Source organism: Sphaeramia orbicularis, chromosome 10 (assembly GCF_902148855.1).
Source record: "Sphaeramia orbicularis chromosome 10, fSphaOr1.1, whole genome shotgun sequence".
NCBI classification, from domain to species: domain Eukaryota; kingdom Metazoa; phylum Chordata; class Actinopteri; order Kurtiformes; family Apogonidae; genus Sphaeramia; species Sphaeramia orbicularis.
Genome location: NC_043966.1, coordinates 18,702,369 through 18,727,653, shown reverse-complemented (window position 1 = coordinate 18,727,653; position 25,285 = coordinate 18,702,369). Strand labels below are relative to the sequence as shown.

The window sequence follows — 25,285 nt, the reverse complement described above, 5'->3', positions numbered from 1 at the left end:
AGTCAGGCCATGAGTAAGGAGAGGAGGGGACAGCATCATTAATGAAACAGTCTGGTCCATAGGCTCAATTACTGCATACTGGGTAAAGAAGACCGTGTCCAAATTAGACCAGAAGGGAGACATGGAGCGATTTTGGAAATTGAAGCTCAGTGTTTACAGTAGCACATGTACAGTTAGTAAGCCAACAAGTTTGCTTTTGATTGCAGTCCTCATGTTGGAAGAGATTAAAAAAACTCTACTTTCTTACAGCATATGAAGTGGCTGCACTTGCAAACTACTGTAACTCTTTTCTAACCGATGCCTGAAATAAGCACTACTGTGTTGTGCAATGACAGTTATAACCAATGTTAACTTAAAGTTTATCTGAGCAGAAACGCTTAAAACCTCTCAGTTGTGAAACATCAGAATCTCCCCTAAAACAAGCCCTCACAGAGGCATAAATCTATAGTGTTTTTATAAGCTTCTTGTTATGTCTGTACTTCTATTTTGGTTGTCACAAACATGCTGTCTCACTCAGTCCAGAATCATGGGAACCGTTTAAAAGCCAGCTAAACTCTGCTCCCGAAAGAATGAAAGTATGTTCGGCTCATTGTTACTTTGTGCCAAGTGTGCAAATGGAAAAAAATACAAAACACGCTATGATACTTAAAAAAGTTACACATTAAACCAAAGTGAGGGGGGGGGTAGAAAATGGAGGTGTGGACAATTCCTACAAGATATCTAGACTAACTCTCATCGAGCTCCCTGAAAGAAGGAGAGCATGGGAGGGTTCAGGGATTCATAAAGTCTTGGAGGGTAATTGATTGCTCCTAGTGGGGCAATCTGTGTGGGATTTTGTTTTTCTTTTTTTCAGCCTTCAGGAACAGAAAAAAAACACACATAGGCCATTCTGACCAATAGAGCCATTAGGGGGAGAATGAGTGTGAGTGTGGGGGTGAGGAGCCTGACAGTGCTATATACACTACTTAGATATTACAGTACACACACTCACCCACACACCCAAAACCTAGCCTAAATACAGAGGCGCCCGCAGTTAAAGCCAAGGCATTAGGAGATGCAACGGACGCAAAGACAAGAGAATGTGCTCCAGACAGGCGAATTAAACCATGACCTATGGCCGCTGTTGAGTAACATTACCGAGAGCTTCCTGTGTGCAGGCACCACTCTGCTGACCGTTCATCATTGCCCATGAAGGTGGACAGTCACCATTACACGCATACACTGACGCCTCACTTTACAATAACACAGCAGCAGCCATGACTCCACATCTGTCAAGAGGATGTTTAAAAAGAGCCATCATTATTACTCTTTATTTTGGAGATGGGTGGATGGGCGCAGGCTGATAGGAGGGGAGATGTCTGGTTAACGTCGAATGCATCTTCTCTCCTTTACTGACGACTCAGGACTGATTCGGACATGGGCGGTTGGAAGGGGGGGGGGGGGGCAACCAGACGGGTACGGACTGTGAGGGAGGGGGCACAGATAAGCAGTGCCCTGGGTCCATCAGCCGGGGGGGATCTTAAATCATCGTCAGTCACTCCCCAGAGTTCACAAACATCAGCATTCCCATCTGTACGAAACCTCACGCTCTTATCAACTGGCTTATCACACCGATCAGTTATCTATTACTCCAACAAACACGTCTGCTGCCATCAAACACTCACTCCTCCGCACACACAAACAGACGTGTGAAATGAAAAATGCTTCTGGTTGAAATAAATAGTGAAATACTCAGTCCAGTAAATATAAGATAACCTTGCTTCATTTTCACTGTGTCGTAGGTCAAAGGGCAGTAAAGCTGCAGATATTCGGGGGGGGGAGGGGGGGGGGGGACACATTGCAATATTTTTCCTGCAATATATGTTAAGATATACAGGCATTTTCAGCAGATGAGTAGAGTCTCTATTTGGAGAGAAATAATTATCCTATAGTGACTGGAGCGATGAGTAGGGTGCATCTGCATAGAATAATAACAAAACGGAAAAATGACCTTTTACTCTTAAGAACTGGCAGTAAATTAGGTTGTTTGAAGACACTGTTGATAAAGTACCTATTTTTGGTCAACATCATTCTTTGTATAACTGAAATAATTCCATACAATTACTGTTTCTGTAGTTTCTTTTCTTAGTAAGCTGAAATCTTCGTTTTGCTGTGGTTTCCTCCTGTTCATCGCTCATTTTCAGACTGTAGTTGACTTTATTCGTCTCCACCTCATTGTATCGACTGTGCATGCACACATTGCAATGACAATACTGAAACGATATACCGTGCAGCGTCTGTGTGTGTCTATTATTTTTCAACACTTCTGAATGGCTTCTTACCTGCATAATGTTTTTTATGAAGATAAGATTCATATTAATAGCAAGGAACTTAGGAGCGTTTGTCATGAATACACAATACTCACTCTTGTTTCCTACCAGGGAGACAACAGGCTGAATATCAGATTCCTCATTGGCCTTCTTCACCATGCTGAACCAATCCTCCAGATTCTCAAAGCTCTGGTAGTTGGTGATATCGTACACCAGGAGAACTCCCTGCAGAAAAACAACATCAGGTCAAGCAACAGGTTCTCGTTTGAGCGCTTCACATTTGTAGTTATTCACTGGGGGATACTAGAGTAGATGTGAGAGCACAGTTCAAGTTTTTCACCTCACATTGATTTATATCAACATGAGTAATACTGAGTGAGCAAGGGAACAGTAGGTGGCACTGCTCCTCTTTTTAGAGTAGGGGACAGACTCACACAGAAGGGGACACAACCGGACCAATGTTTCAGACACTTCAAATCTAAATAGAACTGGGTAAATTCACATGCAGATGTTTAAAACAAAAACAACAGATCTCACTTTAATGTGCGTATTTAAAACCTAGAGACGACTGTATGATGGGCTGATTTTTTTTTTTTTTTAAAGAATGTATGCTCACAGACATTTTCTTTCTAAATACTTTTCTGCACTGTATACTCTACAGACACAGTCTTGCAAAAACAACATAGGCATGTTTGAGCGAAGACCCAAACTGAAGGAACTGTTTACATGAACACAGTATTTAATAAAAAGGTAAACTCAGTTACAAGAATGGCTCAAGATAAGCATTTACACAGGACAGCTATCTGCTATCTCTTCTTTCAATTCATGTCATTTCAAAAGGACAGGAAAAGTGTATTTACTGTGGCGTACGTCTACTTTTACTGCATGATGCAACACGACTGAAGCAGTGTCTGCTGCTTTTTGTTCCGCAGACACGCACTGTCACAACACGCGAGGTCGGTGACGACAGCTTATGGCTCTGACAATTACTCCAAGTTTCTCCAAACAGCCATGATTGATTACAGGCTGCGCAGTGCTGAACAATAGGTGTGAAAGTTCCATACAGTGTTGACCAGAAACTCCCAAAGCAAAGTGTTGTAGTTTGGCAATGATGTATGACATCTTTCCGGTGAAGAAGAGAGACAGTGAAGGAGTTCAGCATGTGTGTGTAACATACAAATAATTAGGTTGTTTTTTTTTAACTGCTGCTGAATGAACGTGTCATTTTCATTATCTTCAAGCCGAAGTAGCCTCACATGACGAACCGGAACCACCAACTAACATATTTAAGATCATTTTCATGCCTGTTTTCATTAGTGTTAGGTCTTAAAGCTGCTGTGTGAGTCTCCTATTAGACACTTCAGTGTGGTCTGAACATAGGCCTCTTCAAACAAGAGACATCCTGGAGGTGACAGATAGCACTTACCTAGAGCAGCACCTGTGAATGCTGATGTTGCTGGCACATGTACAAACCATTGAGCAGACACAAATTACTGTGTGCATGGCTGTCATTTTAATCAGCACATTGTTAACTTTTCCACAGAATAAGCAATAAATGAAGGGTGATAGTGAAGAGATAATTAAGCTGCCTATTCTTTCCCTACACTCCTTAATGCATTGGTTGAATACTAATGTATACCTTCAGTCATTGCAGTTTAAGTAAAATCTGATACGTACACAAACTAGGACATGGTTACGGAGGAAGATTTTTATTGTTCAAAATTTACAGTATCACGTACATTTGTTCGTTCCTAAGCTGACATGAATCTAAATGTCAGTTTATTATGATATGGCTCTAGAGGGAGGGAGTGGCAGGTTCTCAATGAAGCTGCTGAGGCTGTAATAACAAGCTGGACCTGAGTTACCAGCACAGGCGTATTGGAATTAAACCTAATTCTTCCTGTGATTTCAGGATCTTGTAACATCTGTCTACAGTTTGTTTGTATAGACAGTTTCACATATTTTTAAGCGTGTTGTTGGAATAAAATGTGCATTGCGTTGAAAAGGAGAAGGAGCTGTAATTGAAACCATAAATCTAAGTAAAGGAGAACTGGATACAGGCTTATATGTATGTGTGTCTGTGAGAGTGTATGTGTGTGACCTTACATGAGCTCCATATACATATTTATCCAACATTTTTCCTCCTAATGTTTGGCCGCCGATGTCCCACACCTGCAGCGTCACATTCATGTTGCCTGCAGCGAAGAAAAAATAATGAATATCATGTTTTAAGAAAGGCATTAGGTTAATGTTTTTTCAACTGTAATTCTCTTTTTACTTCTAAAAATACTTTAATCTTATTGTTTTGAAAAAAAAAAAGAAAGAAAGAAAAATAAAACTAGAGAGAATGCTAAAATCTGTGAAGTTGCCATTTCGGATGTTATTCTTCTATTTAATCATTAGCTTGTTTGTTTTAACAAAGCCCAGAATTCTGGGGAAATAACGAGTCAGCTGTAACTGGAGCCTGCATTTTCAGTGAGCGATTTCTATAATAAAAGTCAAGCTTGTTGATATACATAATGGAAACAATAAATCAGCGATTAATCTTTCATGCTAAGGGCTTTGTCTGGCAGGTCACCCACACCTCACATCCAAGAATATCCAGCCCAGCGATTGGGGGGGATGAATAGGTATGCTTACCCTCTAATTTAAACATTCTCAATACCATGGCAGTAAAAAAAATGACTTCTTATTAGCCTGGGAAGAGCTGTTTGCATTATGCCACATTCTGCCAAGTAAGGAAAGTGAGGAGACTTATGTGCTGTTAAGAAAAATAGCAATAATTAAACACAAAAATAAGAGGAAAAGAAGAGTCTTGTTGTCCTCATGCCTGTGGAAAGAGAAAGAGGGAGTGAATGAGAGAGGGAGAGAGAAAGATGGGCACAAAAACCAAATCCAAATAAATATTTTCTTCCTCTGGAAAATGAAAAGGGTGGTTGAAAAAAAAAGAAGGAGAAAAAGAGGCGGAGGGAGGACCAGACAGCGAGGAGTTTATGTTGGTGTGATGAGGGCCCTGCACTGGGCTGGAGCGGCGATGGGGAGCAGTGCATACACTGTGGACACGGCTGGACGACTCAACCCCTTCATAAGTCCCCTTTTAAAGCAAAGGAAGGAAACGCTGAGGTTCACAGTCACTACATCTAGACTATACAGTGTCAATGTAAAGCTACATTGAGGAGTGCAATGAATAACGGCTCCTTGGTGTTATAAAGAGCCATCCCCACCCATCCACCGAGCTCAGACACCAGCTTTATTTATGTTTCAAAGATTCACGCTGACTCAACAGTACAAACATTTTCCTGCTTAACCTTTGCAAGAAGTAACTGAACTTTTGAGCCCACTAGACAAATCCAAAGACTGATAATAAGACAGGAAATAAATGTGTCCAACCAGATTTCAAAGACTTACAAGTGGCATCACCTGTTTTTTTTGTTTGTTTTTTTTGGGGGGGGGCTTTTTTTGTTTGTTTGTTTGTTTGTTTTCCAGGAAATAAGCTCTGAAAAGTAGGACTTTTATCATTTACAATACTGGAATTGTGGGTTGAGCTGATTTTCTCACTGTTTTTTGAGCTTTGTCCTAAATACTACAATAATATACATCCCGCATTATGCAAAAATTCATTGTTTATAGTCAAATAGAAATATAAAAATCATCAAAGTCCCTAAACCTTCTGCAAACAACCTGGATTTTTGCCATTCTTAATAATAATAATAATAATAATAATAACAACAATAATGACTATTTTAGGCATATCATCATACCTCACAAACCCCTTTTTACTACTGAAATAGTTTCTTCCAAAAGTTGCAGCGCACACACAGCACTGTAGTGCACATCAATGCTGCACATCTTAATAATGAGTTACTGAAGTGGTTAGAGTATGGTCTTATCAAATATGTGAAAACCAAATGCACTTACTGCACCCTCATACTATACAAGTACAGTTTTTTTTTGCACAATAGCTGCCTGACATCAGCTCAAGTTAACAGCCATGTCTTAGATCATGTGCGTCTAGTTGTGACTTGTGATAACACTGCATTGTATTTAATATCAGTTAAAGAAAACCTGGGTGAATGTTGTGACAGTGATACATGAGGTCTTAGGTGACGTTATAGTGACAGGCATGCACACAGACAGACATGTGCGGAGATTTAAACCACACCAAAACCCATGAATTGATACTAAAACTGGAGAAAATGTGTCTTAGTATAAAACTCATCTGCCCAGAGTGACATGGCGCTGACACAGACGGACCAGCTTCCGAAAAATTCAAGTCTGAAAGAATTTATCAAGTTAATTTCACCTCATGTCAATCTCTTTTACCGCCTGTACCTCATTGGTTTGGCAGAGACATCTGGAAGAGGTATTGTTATAAAAAGCACACACAGAGAAGGCTGTTGTGTGCCAGTCGGCCTCGCCTCACCTCTCTGCTGCGTTGGAAAATGTACATTAAGTTTGACAAGCCGGGCCTTCATGGTGAGAGGGGCCAACGCTGGCTATATGCTACTCTCCCCCCTGCTGCAAAAGATCCTTACAGCCCCATAGAGACCTGGAGAGCCACACAACCGCTCCAATACAAGGCAGGGTGGGGGTCCTAACGAAGTTTGAGACCACCCAGCTCGCATAGCCACCCTCCTCTTCATCAGCTCATCAACACCCAATTCCCCAGAAAATGGGCCATTTAACAACTCCTGTGTTGAGCCAGTGTTGTTGCGCTCTAATGATATAGACAAATGTAGGCTATATGTGAACAAAGGTTACAGTTTAACACTCAGAAGATCAGTATTTCTTCAGGAAATAAACCTAACTCTCGTCAGTCATACGATTAGCAGCATTTGTTCGAGTTCGCATTAGGAGGTGAACCCAGCATGTGCTTATGGTTGGCTCTTTTCATTCTGACTCCACCGCAACATTTTTGGGGGTTTAGTTCTCCTAAGTCTCATAAGCTGAAACTGACACAAAATCAAAATAGTGTCCTTCAGCCAACTCACAAATCAGCATAACTTTTACTTTTAGCACTTAATTTGCCCTTGCTTAATGTTGTTTTATTAGTAATGAAAGAATAGAGGCACTTTGCAGATTTCTGGAGGCTTAGGCCTTGGCAGGGTTTTGGAAATACCATTTAAAACGCTGAAAATCCCCATTTCACATGGTAGGAAGCAGATTTGGAGTGCTTTCGTCTAAATATAGCATTAGTCAATAAACATTTATTTTACAGATCTAAGGGGATACAGAGTGTGGCTTTATTTCTGCGGGTTCAACATAAACAAATAAGAACATGAATGTTTTATGTGGTGCAGCACAAAGATCAGTTGAACCTGGGGATCAGTGATATGAATATAAAATGTTAATGTATTTACTCTGTACTGTGCCCACAGAATTATGAGTAAGGCTCGCCCATTTGGACATAAGCTGTCCATTGGCCTTGTGAAGTCAAAAAAAAAGTGTGCTGTTTGCTCTGGAGAGAAGAGCCTTCAGAGTGAATAAGCCTGAGAAGTGGCAGACACTCTACAATGAGGAAGTACCAGAAAAGACACATTCAGCTCCAGAGTTAACCTGAAGAATAAACTTAAACTCTGGCAGTAAATGGAAAGGCACAAAAATATGAATGGCACCAGAAAATATGAGAAATATTTCTGTGGTGGAACAAAAGGTCCTTTTGTACTTTAAACACAAGCATCTAGAATATTAACATTGGCCCTATAGTATAAAAGTTATGTCAATCTGTGAAATATACAGTATATACAGAGTATTACAGCGAAATAACATGTTTACAGTCTGTCGCTACGTGCTTGAGCAACACAATGTCCACAATGATTCCCAGAACAAGTAAGCACTCCTAAAGATTATGAAGGTGTCTCACCTGGAAGGCTTATTCTCTTCAGAAAAAAATCCAGACCGATGGTTTGTTTGTATTGCTTCCCAAAGGCCTCCTGTGCAAACCTGGTGGCGAGTGATGTCTAAAACAGAGAGACAAAGGGAGAGACATGGAGAATGAGTGCCAGAAAACTTAGAGCAATCAACAGAGCTGAAAATGTGTCACATGGAGCGTTTAAGTATTTTAAGAAGCGCAGTGTAACAGTGAAGGAGGTGCTTTGAGTCGGTTTTCTTATAAATAATATGAACGCACACAAGTTCAACATAAAAATAAAGCAAAATCAGGGCAGTCAACAGAAAATTGCAAGATGCTGCAAAACTCCTTCCAGGAAAAATATACAGTATATTAAAGCACTTCCTGAAAAAGTGGTGTGTAGAACTACTGGACAGGTTCCACAACATAGAAAAACTCAATTCATTCTGACCAAATGCCAAACTAACCTTTTGAGAATTTTTCACTTTATATATTTTCTCTAAAGCATCATATGGTATTTTTTCCCCACAAACATAATTCTTAGCAATGTAAATGTGCAGACCATTAATTTCATCAGTTCAAATCCATTTTAAGCACCTTCAAATGCTTCATGATTGACTTGAAGGTACGCTGATGTAATTGTCTGCCTGCTCTGCTGTCTCACCACTCAGCCACAGTAGTGACAGTGAAAATCAATGTGAATTACAAAAACAGGTGCCGGAGTATGTGTCATGTCTCCAGACTGCAGACCTAATAATTGCCACAAATTATAAAGCCTCCATCACTGTCACTGTTGTGTTTGAGGGGGAAAAAAATAGCATGTTAGGGGCTCTCCTGAAATCCATGGGAATTCATAGCGTAGGCCTTGACATGCCAAGTTTAATTCATTTTGATGGATGAGGACTGGAAAAAAAAATGAAGTGCTGAATGTCTATTAGCTATCTTTAGAGCAGTGTGCTTACATAAATACAACAGAGAAGTGAAGCGATGGGATTCCCTGAGTGTTCATGTGGCAGCAAATGCATTTTAATGTGATACTTGACAATCACCAAGGGTTAGAGGATTTAAAACTAGCTTCTTTCTTTCAATCCACTAAGCTTTCACTTAAGCCAATGCCCTTATCTGCCTCCATTTATGCTCAAAAGGTTTAGTTCTGGTCAAATAAAAGTGGATTTCATTCAGATATTTTTCAGATTTTTCAATAAATCCTTATCAAAATTTACTCAAAGCCTCTATAATTTAACATGAAGATCAGGTCTTTATCCCATCTCAGAAAAGCACACTAAACACATTTAATTCTGGTCTTCACCCAATGTCTTTATTAATCCTTGGAGGTACTGCCATTGTTTTTTCTTTTCACCTAATTCTTTTGGAAGTTCACAAGCCCCCAGACTTTTTACATCTCAACCCAAGGAGCATGTCACAAACTCAAGAGTGACTGAAAAATTACCAGAGGTGACTGACGCAACAAGGAGAAAATCAGCCATTTAAGTAGCCCAAACAATCACTGACAACACAAGAATAACAGGTTCGGACAGCAAAAATTTATTCCACATGCTCACTTTGGCCTAGTCGGCCATTTGTCTTGGCATTCCAGTAGCTTGGCTCTCCTCCCTCAGTGTAGTCCTTTTTTTCCACCGTACAATTGGAACTAACCAGCGAATGTAAAAGCTGGCGTAATCCTGACACTCCAACAGAGAACAGCACAGGGTCACCAATGATACCAATGCCGGGAAATGGGGGAAGTTCTACTGAAACAAGAAACTAGGGAGAGAGGAAAAAATGGCGAGCCGTCTGTGTTCATGTGATGCAACTCAGATGGGAAATGTAGTGAACTGCTGCTCAATTATGGCAGATTAAAATGTTCTGATTTTGATTAATGGTGAAATAAAGACTGTGATTATAAAGAATATTACTGGGATACAGCATCAATTACTCTACTTAAAGTCTTTTTTCACCTTATGGGACGCAGAGCAGCAAATATTCAGAGAAACTGACTGAGTTATACTGTAAGTCAGGTTGAAAAATAGACCTGTATGTAAGGACAGCACAGACCTTTAAGAGCCTGGCTAAATGTTACAGTCCATATTTTAAAAACATCTCGTTCAGGTGGACAAGCCTTCCCACATCTCCCTATATTTCTGAATGGACAACCAACCACAAGCAAAAATACCACTGAAACTGCTGTCCAAGAAAAACTGATCCGATTGCAATTTGCTGAGCAAATTGACATTAATAAGGGGGGAAACGGCATTCAAGATGTCAGTCAGTGGTGCCTACTCAAAATGGGGGGCAGGGCTCCTGTTTTCTGCCCAAAACAGACAACCAGGTAAGTCATTCAGACAGTGACGAGCTGACACCTGGCAGCAGTGTGAGGAGGGTTATTAATGTAGCGTATCTACTGGGAACTGAGTTGTGTGTGTGTTCTGTGCACCCCTCCACCCCCCAGCACCAAAAAGAAAATGTCGACTTTCCAGAATGAGAACATTCATTTTTCTCTTTGGGTCTCAGCGTTACTGCTACATTCATTTTCTTTCTCCCAGAGGAAGGAGAGATTAGTTACGAAAGGGGATGTGTACAACTGAAAAGCACTTGACGTCCCTGCCTTAAATTCACACTCATTCATTCAGGGATTTGAGATGCAGTGAAGAAGAAACATAGCTAAACTGTCATGACAACCTCCTCGCTTTGCTACAAATGATTGTTTAGTGCGACTTGGAAAAAATCTCTGCTGTAAGTAAGTTAGGCTTCGTAAATCTGCATCTTTAAAAGATGTCACTGAATATCCTGAATGTTTCAGTCTAGTGGTTTTGAAAGGTACTGACAGAAGTCCTTGGAAACACTTCAGTGTTGTGTGGATTTAGCTAATAGACAATGTACTGAGGAAACATACATGTACCATTCAGTTCATACATTTAAAAATAACTTTATGATAGTGAACCTACTCCTATTTACCTTTACTCTTTCAAATGGGTTAAAAAGCAGCATTTCTTTTAGAGGCAGTCCAGGTGTAATTTTCTCAAATGAGGCGCCATTCTGGAGCCAAATGCAAACGGGGGTCCTTGGCCTAGAGAAGAGGCACACTGATGGAAAACAACCACTAGCTCCAAGAGCCAGGTTTAGAAAACTGTAGCCTTTCTTTATCATCTGTCATACTCAGTCTAATATTGTATAGTGCAGAGTTTTAGTCCACTGAACAGTAGAATCAGTCCCAAGGTAACCCGGAGACAAATGTAAAGACCGTAAGGAAACTCATAATTTACCTGCAACTTTTCAAAATAGCTGAAAGAATTATTTCATTGAAATAATCTGTTCTTAAATGAAAAATTTAAATCGATACAACACACTTTCCACAGCACCAAAGGGCTCTCAGAGCATTTGGTTAAATTCAAAAGACAGGATCACTTTGCAGCAGAGATTTCTGAATAAATCTATTTGTATAAGTGAGCTGTGCTGGACAGAGATGCTAGATTAACAAATGGGCAGTAGAGTGGAAAATAGTATGCCTACTTCTGATAATATAGTGTTTAGCCTAGGTCATTAACTTTTTGGATGTCATACCAGCTATGTAAGCATTTACTTTCTGATAAGTAACCACATTAGACAAACAACAAATAATTTATTCACTGCATAAATCTGTGGTGTCATCTAATGGAAGACAGCACCACACGTGAGCTACAACTCTTCACTGCACCATTGAGCACATGCAATGTGGATTACAGGCTGGGTAGACTTAATAGGTTTAGATCAGTGGATTTATGCCAGATTTTAATCCATTATACTATCTTTAACAGCCTAGATATTCATCAACTTTGTCCAACTAGCCATTTAATTTACAAGACAGAATAAAAACGGTTCATCAATTTTAGTTTGCGACACATAACAGTGTCAAGTTTGTTTATCTTTGCTATCTATACAACATGTGAGAGTAGGATTAATTCAATACAACTTCAGTGCAATTGAGAATCTTAGAAAAGTTACTGCCCCAGAACCATTGTCTTAAAAATGCATCCATGTAAAAGGTCAGAAACAAACTTCCTTCTCTACATTTAGAAATAATCTGCACCTGCACCAACACAAAATCACTTAGTAAATTATATTATGTAAAATCCAGTAAATATGTAGGCTGTGTTTATCTTGGGCTGTGTGGAAAGTATCACTGAATTATCACACAGACATATGATCACATGAGGACTTTGTTTTAGAGCTAAATCTACTGCTGAAGGTTTGCCAGTTTTTTGGGTAACTAGGTACTGCTGTGTTTATTAATTTGTATGCCAATTGAGATCCAACATCTCTGAAAAAAGTTTCAACATTTGATGGGACTATTTCCCCTTTGTGGAGTATTGTCATCTCCTTCTGTGAAGTACAGATAGAACTACATGCTGACAAACACATGTAATGCAAGAAAATATAGAATTTTATGAATTATTCTCTTGGGATAGCTATAAGATTCAAGTATTGTAATACCAGCACACATTTACACATGAGATGGCACAAAATTTGGTACTCGAGGTCCCAAATTTTAGCCCAGCAAGATATATATATATATATATATATATATATATATATATAAACAATATGTACATAAAAGGACTTTTGTATAATACGAAAAATAAGATAAAGAAAAGACCTATGTATATAGCTATGACTGTTTTGACAAACTACACTTTACTGATTCATAAATGTCTCCCTGTGTTTTACTTTTTGTACTCCCTACCAATAACAGTTATAATCTGCCTCCCAATGCTGGAAATCTGAGCATCATTCCTACTGTTCTGCATACACATTCCTGGTAATATAGTCATGGATTGCTTTTGCCACTGTCTGAAGAGTCCTACTGTGTGAAATGACAATAAAGTCAGTCTAACTTATGACAATCACAATGGGATAACGTCAGATTACGGAGATGATCCACTCAAATGTGCTTTGTAATTTGGTAAATCGCGTGTTTGAAGTCTTTCTGTTGTGGATTTGTTCAGTCACTGATCACAAAATAAGGCAAAGAAAGGCGCAATGAGGTATAAAAGATGAAAATTAACTCAACTGTTATAACGTAACTGCGACGATGATGATAAATTCCATTAGATCGCCTTGCTTTGATCGTTAGCCGTTAGCCATGCTAGCTAAATTAGCGTCGGTCGCCATGGTGACTGTGGAGCTACCGCTGCGTCAGGACGTGCACCGTGAAAACAGCACACAGACTGGACTGTCGTACAATACAAATACAGTGTGTATATGGAAATAAGACTCCCCCGACTGTCCTCTACGAAGTTTAACATGTTAAAATAGTCTGTGTTTACGCGTTGTCTCACCTTCCCACAAGCACCGTCTCCAATCACTACAATTTTAAGCTGCCGATCTTGACTGTCCTCTTCCGAGTCCGACATGACGATAAAAAAGAAGTGCCCTGGCGGATAAAGCACTGAAAATTGAAACACTAAAAGCTACTCGCAGGTTGTTGTACGTGTCTATCAAGGTAATCACAGATGGATTAAACGAGCGCTGAGTGGACGAACAGACGCCATTTTGACTCCACTGACGCTGCTGCTCCGCTTGGCACGGTCCACGCGCGCGCTGCTACATTGATGTACGTCAGTTTACGGTTAAAACAAGCAAAATACTGATAGAAAAAACAAGTCTAGGGTTACGGCGTGGTACTTCAAGGTTCAAATGTTATCTGTGTCCCCATTTAATTAGTTCCCTGCAGAGAAGATCACAACCGGAAGCAGTGCAGCCGGTGTGGTTGCGTCCTATGTGTGACGCGTTCCTGTTGCCATGGCAATGAGGTCAAAGTGTAAGCGTAAAAAGTAAGAAAACGGCAAAATATTTTCACCTCAAAATCACACGTTTTTTTGGTTTACTTAAGTGTATAAGTAGAACGTTGCGTATGTAAGTATATATTTATTTTCCCCCTCTGTTCACTCCTGTTTCAGTGACTTTTCAGATGGAATTATTTTACTCCATTTCTTAAACTATTTAACTTTTACTCATGAGCCCATTATGTATAAGCAAATTTCACATAAAAAACATGATGGACTGACATATTTTTAAAATATCCAACTGATAAAAAGCTTCATTTTAAAAGGTAAATACAACAAATACTTCACATATGAAAGAACCATCAAAAATAATCCCACAACATTTAAAAGTTTCATTCAACATGAGTTACTTTACTTTTTACAACAGTTAAACATTATTAGCCTCAAATAAATAATTTATAGGCTAATAACATTCTTTAATATCCACATCAGCATGCATTGCTTTACTTTTTTGACCTCCACAACTTTAATTTTGGTCTTGTAGACTATACTTCTGTCTGAATGTGCATCACTTTTCTCTGTTTTCTGTCCTTTACTATTGATGGGCTACATGTATTTTAGAAATTGTAAGTAAAATGAAAATTCCAGGTTTTGTTGCTTGCATAGCTGCATTTGTTGAAATGAAGTGTTGAAATATTACACTTGTTTTAAAATATCTTTACACAACGTTTCAGTCATTTCTCTTGTTTTATGTGCTTTTTAGACATTTTTATACAATTTATATAATATTATATTTATTCTCTTTCTCTTTTGACAAATAATTTTATTTCCCCATTAAAACATATACATCTTAACCTAATAATATTACAATATTATAAACAGTGTAAAATTACCATAGGCTACCTTTACTTGTCTTGAAGTAGACGTCTTAATGAGCTATCCTTTTTCCACATACTGTATGCACATAGTCTGCACAAAGATCAGGTACACCTCTAACAGACGGAGGTAGTCTGAATGAAAGCACAGATCTCAGGTGTTTAACAGTCTTTTATGTGAAAAGGTCAAACAAATTCTTTTAGCCTCTGTTGAGTGTTTTTCCCTTTAAGCCATTACAGACTCTGCAGTGTTAATCAACATTTCTGAGGTTAATGTTATTCTTGGGCCATCTCCTTCACAGATAGACAGACCTGTTTCATTTTTTCCACTACTTAATTTACGGCTGAGCTGTTGCTGAAGTGTAGATGAATATGTTACCAGCTGTGTAATTTGATTACTGTACAAGTCACAATGATGCATTTACCAAGCAAAGTGTGGTTATTAATCACAAATTTCAACCTAAGCCTTGGATAAACTAACAAAATAGGATATTTCAGTGTAGTGTCTGGATGACATTTGTCAGTAACATTTCAAAATTAACTGAAATTAGTGTAAGACTCAACAACTTTTCATCAGAGAAAAAAGATGAACAAATTGTAAATAGAAATGTTAATCCTTATGTGTGTTTTTAGTTGTTTTAGAAAGTGAATGACTTTATACTCTCTTCAAGAAAGTAAAATAAGGTGATGATTTCTAAACAAATTAAAATAATTGTTTCCTTGATCATATACTGAATTGACTCAATGTGTATCAATGTGGATCATGGCATAAAAAGTTCTTGCAGAAAATCAATTTAAACCTGTCAAATAAATGCTTTTTCTGCAGGAGAATTTTGCTTTCAAAAACTCATAACAGATATGGACATAAAGGCTTAAATTCTCACTGTACATTATGTAAGTATTGTATCCCAAAATAAGTTTAGACTCGTTTTATTTCTGCTTTTCCAGGCTTATATTCGACTCTGGAGCCTATATTGAAGCTGTGATGTTTTACAAACAGAGGTGGAATCACGGTGCTCGTCTTTCACACGTCTTTTTCACCGAAGCAGAAGGATGTCGCTGAACATGTGGGATGTGGAGGAATTTGCACCTGGGCCACTTTGAAGCAGGTGGCAGTGAATGTCAGGTCAGTAACTCCAAGATGCTTATGAGGGTGTGATTGACAGCTTCCCATCTGAACAGGAGGATGTGGAGGAAAATGGAGCGTGATGGGGTTTTAAAAGGTTGGAGTCACAAACGGGGACAGCTGAGTCTAAAGCAAAGGAGAAGTAGTTTGTAAACTCCTGTCACTTCATTATTCTTCTGTTCTTCAGTGTCTCTGGATTACACTCCAAGTTGTATAGTGTAAAATTATCCGGTAATCTTATCGCGTAAATGGGGAGTATATTTGATCCTCTCAGCAACAAAGAATTGGAAAGGAGCAGGTGTCAAATACATTAACACCAATTAATGAATTCAGATCACAGGATCAAATGCTGTCTAATTATAATATAAGCCCATTTGTTTTAGAAGAATTCAACTGTTTAAGGAAAATGCAATGAAGCCGAATGAAAGGAAATAACCTGTAATAATAAATCAGGTTGGATGCAAATTGATAGCAGTTTTTGCATTAATTTTATTTATGTTTTATTTTTATGTTTATTTTGTTCAAATAACGCTCCTGTTTATTAAATTGCCCATCAAAGTCTGAATAACAAGTAAATCATAGTTCAAGATGAAAAAGGGTGATGAGCGACGGTGCAAAATAACGTATTTTTGAATCATTAAAATAGTTCCTAAAAGCAAAATTCAGATAAGTTTTAAAAAATGCTCTTTGTAAATCTAAAATCATATTCCACACAACCAAGATAAAACAATGACACATCTATAGAATCCTAAAAATAGAAGAGATATGAGCGCTCCGGATTTAGTTTCCAAATTGAATGAACAGTTTTTGATTCTTAAAATAACGATATCACGTGAAATATTTGCATTTGCACTGATTTTTACTCGTATTTCATTTAAGGGTGTGCGTAGATAGATGTAATTGAAAAGAGAAAATGGAGGAAAAAAAACAGAATGGCTTCGAAAAGAGCCAGACAAGAAAAAAAAGAAAAGAAAAGAAAGAAAAACCCCAAACTCTGAAATAAAAGATTTGCCAAGTGCACATTTTTGCTTGATTTTTGGTGGTGACTCAAAACAGAACTCATTTTCAGTTCCATTCAGTTTGTCAAGGCTGCGTCTTTCTGCGGTTGTTCTCCAACAAAATTACGCAAATGCGCACAGGAGCACCTGACGGTAAACAGCTGCTGCTCAGAATCACTCTTAAATCTGAAGCCACATTTATTGAGTCGAGTTCACACCCCGTTCTGTATAACGTGTCAAATAATGTCTATTAAATGCCAATTTTCTATCATCAATACTGTAACTTGATATTGAACACCGACATGGGGGGGGCTTCTCTGCAAATGAGAATAATTACTGTTCAGCCGAAAGTCAAGAGCACAAGACTCAACTGTCCTTGACTTATAGAAATCAGTCTAGAGCTAAAATTAAAGAGAAGAGCATATGTGTCATTTCAACAGCAGGAAGAAGACAATTTAAATGACAAATAACTCCAAAGAACCACATTTCTGGATAGTTAAATCATAATGCAGTCTTTTTTTTTTTTTTTTTTTTTTTTAACCATGTCCACTTTATAAAAAATATTCCAAATACTAATATTAAATTTATTCATTTGGGACAGAACGAGTTAAAATGATTTTAAACATTATGCAAACAAAATACACACGATTTTAAGAAATTAAATGGATATGGGAAGTTTGTGCGTAATGGAGCTTATCAATTCCTTAAATCTGAATTGACTTGTTTTGTTTAATGAATGTATTTCCCACGCACTAAACACACACAAACGTAAACTGTGGAGAAAAAAAAAATAACGGGGAGACACTGGAATGGGGTTAAAATGCACGGATGAGGGTGTTTGCATTTCAGCGATCTTAGGTTGAAAGGAGAAAGAGCCGCGATATGTCGCTCTATATCAGATATCTCCACATGCAGGTATGAAAGGAAGTTATGTGGGACGGTCCACTACTCGGTATCCCTCTCAGTCCTCTAAGCTCCAATGAGGAGCATCACTGCCGCTGGAGATGGCCTCTGGTGGCATATACCTGCATCGAGGAGATCAGATTTTAGGACACATTGGCGCCGTTTTGGGGTTTTTTGTTTTGTTTTGTTTTTATTACCATGTAGGGTTAAAAAAGGAGAACACACTGATGCACTGATGTCAGTGCGTAAAGTGTGTAAAAGCGCCGTGCGTAAAAGTAGTTCCCTCAGTACCAAAATACAAAAATGATTTCCAGTTGATGACCCTTGAACATCTCAGGATCTGTCTTTTAATATATAGAATTTTGTTGTAATAGTGTCTTACATAAGAAAGCACAGATGAGGCGTAGTTTTTGGTTTTGTTTTTTTTTTTAGCATCCTCAGACAGACTGGGGGGTTTTATAGGCCCAAGATAGATGGCTGATGTACGGCAGCTCCCTCCTGACCCCGCCTTCACTAAGTATTTTTTGCTCCTAAAACTCCCAGAACGCTTAAATTCCAGTAAGTCACACACAGAAAAGCCAAGTCTGAAGTCTTTCTTTTCTTGTTTTACAAATACTATATTGTTTTTGATCCGTCAAAGCCCCAGTATAAGGGCGGTTGGCAGTTGCTTGTTGAACGTCCCCCCCCGCCCCCGCCCCCGCCCCCCCCCCCCCCTCTCTCCATGACTTAAAATTAGGCGCTGCAGTGACATGGGCCTTCTTGACCTCGGAATACTCCTCTCCTTTTGTTGACACTCAGCCCTAAAGGTAGCTGTCAGTTTGCCCTGTCCGGAAATCACAGAGCTATTCATCATTGTTTGACAGGTGCGTCTGGGAAGAGTGGCCCGGATGAAGCGCTATAACATCTTGGAGGGGGAGATTAGACAAGAAGAATCATCTAAAAAAACTGACTTTACCCTGCGATCATGCGTAAAAAGACGCATTTACCAATTTATAGTTAGTGCGTTTTGGCCAGTTTGGTTCCAGTGTAATAGTTCTTAAGTTTATACTCTATTCAGGGGATAAAAACATTGGGTCATTTGTACTTTTTTTTTTTTTTGTAAGTGTCAGATAAGGCCACATTTAACGCACATATGGCACAGAATAAGTCAGATTTGATGTGTTTTCTTGCGGCCGTAAAATGAAAGTTAATTTGCGCCCCCATAAATGTCCACTCCCAAACATTAAATCTCTTAAAAACTGCATCCAACTAATATTAATGCCTGATATGTTTTAATATTTTTTTTCGATCTACAATCAGTTAACACAGAGAACACATGTACATTTCAATAGGTTCGTCTGTTTTCAGTCCTCTGATCAACTGTCAGACCAGACCAAGAACACAACAAACCCACCTCTTTACAGTCTGATCCTGTACATGTCCACACTATAATGCATTTAACCTTGAAATAACGTAACGTATATGCTCAAAAGTGCTGAAATATCTTACCTTTTACAAACACAGCAAGAGGAAAAAAAAAAAAAAACACAACCTGTAACAGACACAGTTATTTGAAGAGTCAATGGAATATGCCTATTTCCAATCACTGCAGAGGTAGGAAGGCGCATGTCAAATAAAAACCAACATATAAGGTGTCATTTTCAGTCAAAACCACCGGTGGTCCTCTAAGTCAGGAGGGTCCGGGGGCGTTCAGAGGTTCTCGAAAGGCTCCTCAGCAAAGACAGGAATACTTAAATGCTCAAACTGTGTCACTCCCCAGAGGTTAACATACTGACTTTTAGAAGGAGGAACACTTAGAATATTACAGCCTAAACCATGACACATGTCTGCTTTAAAGGGGGTTCTTCAGGGCAGACTAGGAACTATATGGAGGTGTTAAAAAAAAAACAACACAAAATTTGGAGAACCCCTGGACAAAGCGATGAGGTTTGAGTAAATGTCAGTCCCCTCAGGTCTCCTCCTCTTGTCAAAAAAAAGTTTGTTTTTTTTCTTTCTCCTGGGAGCAAAGGAATAAAAGAATAAATACAGTCATTGAGTTCTCACTGATTCCCCGCACACGCAGACAGTGTCCATGCAGGGAGGCAGTACGCGTACGGGTAATAGTAGGACGGCTGGAGGGAGAGCAGCGGGGGCCGCAGGATCTCCCCCGGGTTGTACTGTCTCTGGTCGTCCCGGACCAAAACTTTCACCGCCACCTTCTTCGCCGCCGGGGTCGAGGCCATCAGATCTGCGGCCATCTGGCGGCGTTTCGTCTTGTACCTGCGATTCTGGAACCAGATCTTGACCTGAGTCTCTGTGAGCTTCAGGGAGGCCGCCAGGTCCGCCCGCTCCGGTCCGGACAGGTACCGCTGGTGGTTAAAGCGGCGCTCCAACTCGAAGACCTGCGCATGGGAGAAGGCCGCCCTGGAGCGCTTCTTCCGCTGTTTAGGCTGGTCGTGGCTCTTGTCATCCAGGGTGCTGGAATCTGGAAGAAGGAAAACACGCATGTATCGTGGAAATTAAAACCTGTATTTGTCACTTTAGTACATTTAGAATCACATCTGTTGACTTCAGCAGCTATGATTTGTAAGAAGAATAGAATAGAATAGAATAGAATAGAATAGAATAGAATAGAATAGAATAGAATAGAATGCCTTTAATTATACATATGTACAACGAAATTAAAAGAGACAGCTCTCTAGTGGTGCATAGTGCAAAACAGTTTAAAAGAAAAGTATGAATATATATACAGAATAAAAACAAGCATATTAACAAGGAAAGTGAAAAGTGTCGGACGCACAGCAGGCTGATCTAATTTTCTGGGTTTTTTTTTTTTTTTTTTGCATCATATTGGAAACAAACCCCACCATTTTCATCCAGTATTTTCAAATAAATTCATTTTAAGACCAAACTTCCAGGCTTTAATATTCAGAGCAGTTTGGAGTTTCTATTTTTACAGACTTCAATCAACTGTGTGACATTTACAGATTTTAAGTAAAACCTCAGTGCAATGTTAGATAATTCCAATCCGAGAGATGCTTTAACACTATGGGCATCTCAGCTCCTCTATGGGTATTTGCGTAAACATTAGTGAATATAGTAGTAATGTGACAAAGTTTGACAGTGGGCCAAGGCATCCATTCATATCCGTGCGTAAATCTAGGCCAGTGCGTAAAAGGTAAACAGGAGGTGCAGAGCTGTTGCAAAAAAAAAAAGGCCTAATAATCTATAACATAATCAGGTCACTAGTTCAGCATTTCCAGCGACATTAAAGGGCGTTTGGCTCTTGAATGCAACACAGACCTGTTTTCAACGTCCTGTTTGTTGAGTTATTCTGGTTTCAGACTTAGATCATCAACCCAGAGACACTTTCTATAATGTTTTGCAGACGCACATGAGTCCACCCCTCTTACCTGTTGCATTATTCGGTTCACTGTCACTCTTTGTGTTTTCTACAGCTGTGGACTCGTGGTCTGTCTCCTCCTGCAGACTTTCCTCGGGAACATCTGATGCAGGGTCTCCGTCTTTTTCCGACTTGCACGCGGCAGGAGTTTTGCCGTCGTTGTCATCGCTCAGTCCCGAATCCGAATCGTAGCTTTTCTGGTCCGGGGGCTCACACGCCTCCGCATCATCTCTCCTAGACCCGCCGTTCATCTCCCCAAATATTTTCCAGCACGCCGTTTTGGAGAAACACATGTCCAAATCTGGCAAGTGTCTGCTGTCGTCCTTTTTGTTCAGGATGGCTTGGATTGAGAAAGGCATCAGCGAGTTTCCACGAACGGCCATTTTCAAAAAAGCGCAGTTTGCTCGGTCTTCAACTTGAATTATTAACCGGCCCGGATCGTGGCGCAAACGTCAGTTCATCCACATTTTAGACTACTCCCTCCGCGCTCTGCTCTTTCTCAACTTTTCCCTCCAGTCTTGGTTTCTTGACGCATCCCCACGAAAGAAGCAGTGCAAAGTTTGTCCTACATCCGCAGGCGCGATGCTGCTCCTCCGCATAGCTCTACCATCAGCCCTCACTCGCTCCACTCTCTGGCCCTTTTCACCCAATTTTTTTTTGCCAGCCACCCTCACCTGTGACTGACAGGCATTCCTCGACGCCTCCCATTGGTCCAAAGCGGAGGGGAGCCTTTTTATGATTGGCCACTGTAAACGACGTCATGCTGCTTTCAGCTGGGTGGGAAAAATGTTCAGTGATGAGAAATCTTAGGTTGATCCATCGCACAGGAGGCTGAAGGGACATGCATTTTAAAGAAAACATCTATATTTTAATTGTATATTTATTTTCTTTATTTAATCTCAATACATGGTTTGCAATAACGTAATCGCTTATTTGTTTAATTCAAGGAGCTGAACTTAAAAAAAAAAAAAAAAAACTCAAATTATGCAAATATCACTACTTGTATATTAAGTTAAATTATCTTTCATTGTATAAAACTTTGCGGTTGTATATTAAAAAAAAAAAAAAAAAAAAAAAAGCCTATGTCATCAGGAATAACTTGCGAAAACAGATCCGGATTGTCTTGTCTCCCATTTTCCCTGCGTGTCCTGAATGCAGCACGAGGACAATAAATTCATAGGTTATGTCATATTTTAATTTTAACCCTTAAATATCCGCGCAGGTTGATTTGGAGTCTGGTGCGTAATGCGTAAAGTTAGCCTTTTTCTCACAGGGGACATTTTTTGGACACTGGTCAGTCTGTGCGTCGATCTGACAGCAACACACGGTTTAGATTTCATTTATTGGCCAAAGTCACCAAGGTGCGTATTTATTCTTTTTTTTTTTTTTTTTGGCACATTTTTAAAGCAGCCTGCGCCATGAGTCGCCATGACCAGGTAGGCCTCAGCTAAAGCGCAGAAACCAAACCAAGTTCCTGTATTTGACAAACATCAACTATAACGTGTAATTTGACCTAGTTTTGACTTTAAACAACATATAGTATTTTTATTCAACAGGACAAAATGTATATGTGCTTGTGTTTAATATCCTATTGGTTTTAGTTGAATGGAACGTGGTTATTTGGTTTCTTCAATCGGCCTTAAACATTAAACCAACCTTTTACCAGAACATTTCAGTTCAAGTGACACTGAACAACTTTGACTCTTGATGATGAAACTAAACATGTTTTTAAAAAGGTGATTTTTATTTGTGGATTGTTTTTAAGCCAATATTTTATAGCTTAAGATAAAAAAAAAAAAAAAAAAACATGTTTGCTGTCTTTGCCTTGAGATTTACTCCTCGCTAAGGCGCAGAAATGGCACAGAAAACAGTTGAAGATTTCACGTTTGAACAGTTTTATGAACTATGAAATGTGCCACCATGAAGCTCGGCCTCAGGGTCTGAGTGGATAAACATCTGTCGCCTTAGATCCGGATGTTGACCTCTGCCGTTTTTCATGCCGCCTGCTCTTTCTGCTCTTCACATTTACCAATAAAAACCACAGTGCGTCTTAATATCAATTTGGCGAATTACGCATAAATGACAGCAAGGTTTTATTACATGTAATGAGCGAGGAGGACGTATTTTAGCAGTTGATGTAAAGTATTTTATCAACACTTGGTTATGTCAGTTTAGAGTTTATAAAATTGATGCACAGAAAAGTATTCTATAGTAAATAAGATCAGATTTAATTTTTTTATTCTTTAAAGTTGACATTGTTTGCAGGTTATATTAATTTAAGCAGGCTATGCTTAATAAACTCATTTAAATTGCAAGTATAAGGAAGATATTAATGAGCTAAATAAATAGAAAATAATGATTAGGAAGAATCACATATTATTATTATTATTATTATTATTATTATTATTATTATTATTATTATATGAAAATGATTAGTTACTGAAAAATAAATCTGTCGTTTTAATTATATATATATATTGGCTAGTTTTATTTTAATTCCTTCATAATCGAAAACCAGAAGATCTGAGGCCAAGCGTGCAGAACATGAACAAATATCACGGTCGTAGTTTAACTGCTTTTTTTTTGTCTTATTATTTTAATGCTATTCCATTTGCTTTAATGCATCTGAATTTATTACATTTTCTACACAAACGCATTTTGACGCAACGCGCGCAGATTAAAAATAAGAAATTAAAGATAATACATGATGAGGCTCATTATTATTATTATTGGTCTGTTTGCTACCTTTAACTTAAAACTTAACCTACACGGAGTTAAAATAATCCTGTAAATGTTTGTTCACAGCGGCCTTCGATGGTGATGTGAATAAATGAAATATTGATCCATGAAATGAATTAAATCTTCTTCATTTGATGTGACGGTTCTTATAGTCTGCGTTGAATTACAGACTTTAGATGACCTCAGCAAATAATATAGTAAACATAAACAGACTTAAAGCTGGGTAATGATGTTCATCTGCAGCTGTCACCTTGTCCAAACCTGTTGCGTGCATAGATTATACCATCTAGTGGCCACTGAAAATACATCTGCAGGCTGACTTTTGGACATCTAGTGCGGCTGGGGGGTCACATCACACTGGGACCTCTGTTTGGACATAAAGAGCATATTGTAAATAAATGATGGGACGTTTTAGAACTAAATGCAGTTTTCGTTTCATTAAAATTAAATTAAGCCTCAGTCGCCGTCATAAACCCCGTCGACAGCTTCTCAGCATCACCCCAGTTCTGCTCCAGCGCAAAGTTTGGACTGAAACTGCTTCTAGAAGTCAATTATATATATATATATATATATATATATATATATATATATATATATATATATATATATATATATATATATATATATATACATGTATATATATATATACAGCCGTGGAAAAAAATATTAGACCATCAGAAGTCATCGAAAACAATGGTTATGCAATCAAGTACTAACTCCTGTGTGTATCATGTGACTAAGACAGACAGAAAAGAAAACATGGAATGCATAAAAAGCACTGTTTTTGTCAGTACAATGCCACAGATATTGATGTAAGAACTTCAGTGATTTTGGTTATTACTAAGAAAACATAGAAAATGGATAGGTATCAGCTCTGAAATTAAACTGCTATGAGCTATTTTTATTGTTATCATTATATTTGTCCAAACAAATGTACCTTTAGTTGTACCAGGCATTAAAATGAACAAATAAACTGCTATGATGGAGGAAATCTACTCTTACTACCTGTGGCTCAAGGAACATATTTTCATGAAGGGCTGGAGAAAATGGTTAGATTATAAACAAAACAATGCATAATTACTACTGTCTGTCATTTAAATATTTTGTGTTCAACCAGTGACCCATAGTTTCTGTGTTGTATCGTCTGTTGATAAAACAAATAAAAATAAAATATAAAGAAAAAAAATGAAGACACTGAAAAAAACAAGGGTGGTCTAATAATTTTTTCCACAACTCTCTCTCTCTCTCTCTATATATATATATATATATATATATATATATATATATATGTGTGTGTGTGTGTGTGTGTATGTATATATGTATGTATATGTGTGTGTATG

The 25,285-nt window shown here is 38.6% G+C and overlaps 2 protein-coding genes and 1 long non-coding RNA gene across 5 annotated transcripts in view; 1 reads left to right on the top strand and 2 right to left on the bottom strand.

Moving 5' to 3' along the window:
* The window catches only part of rab28 (RAB28, member RAS oncogene family), a 36,379-nt gene extending 22,463 nt beyond the window's left edge, over positions 1–13,916 (bottom strand). For both annotated transcript variants that reach the window (XM_030146183.1, XM_030146184.1), the window contains exons 1-4: positions 13,476–13,916; positions 8,173–8,269; positions 4,416–4,504; positions 2,405–2,534 (exon numbers count right to left, since the gene is read on the bottom strand). In XM_030146183.1, coding sequence (XP_030002043.1) covers positions 2,405–2,534; positions 4,416–4,504; positions 8,173–8,269; positions 13,476–13,550 — 391 coding nt within the window. In that variant the 5' untranslated portion in view covers positions 13,551–13,916. The remainder of the gene's footprint in view (positions 1–2,404; positions 2,535–4,415; positions 4,505–8,172; positions 8,270–13,475) is intronic.
* Positions 13,917–19,084: 5,168 nt separating this feature from the next.
* On the bottom strand, positions 19,085–22,028 carry nkx3-2 (NK3 homeobox 2). The gene is made up of 2 exons (XM_030145700.1): positions 21,217–22,028; positions 19,085–20,288 (listed from the first exon to the last, which is right to left on the bottom strand). Exons 1-2 carry the CDS (start codon positions 21,587–21,589, stop codon positions 19,864–19,866), a joined length of 798 nt encoding a protein of 265 aa, XP_030001560.1. The 5' UTR covers positions 21,590–22,028; the 3' UTR covers positions 19,085–19,863.
* Positions 22,029–22,429: 401 nt separating this feature from the next.
* The window catches only part of LOC115427214 (uncharacterized), a 9,482-nt gene continuing 6,626 nt past the window's right edge, over positions 22,430–25,285 (top strand). For both annotated transcript variants that reach the window (XR_003936452.1, XR_003936453.1), the window contains exon 1: positions 22,430–22,567. This is a non-coding gene — a long non-coding RNA (uncharacterized LOC115427214). The remainder of the gene's footprint in view (positions 22,568–25,285) is intronic.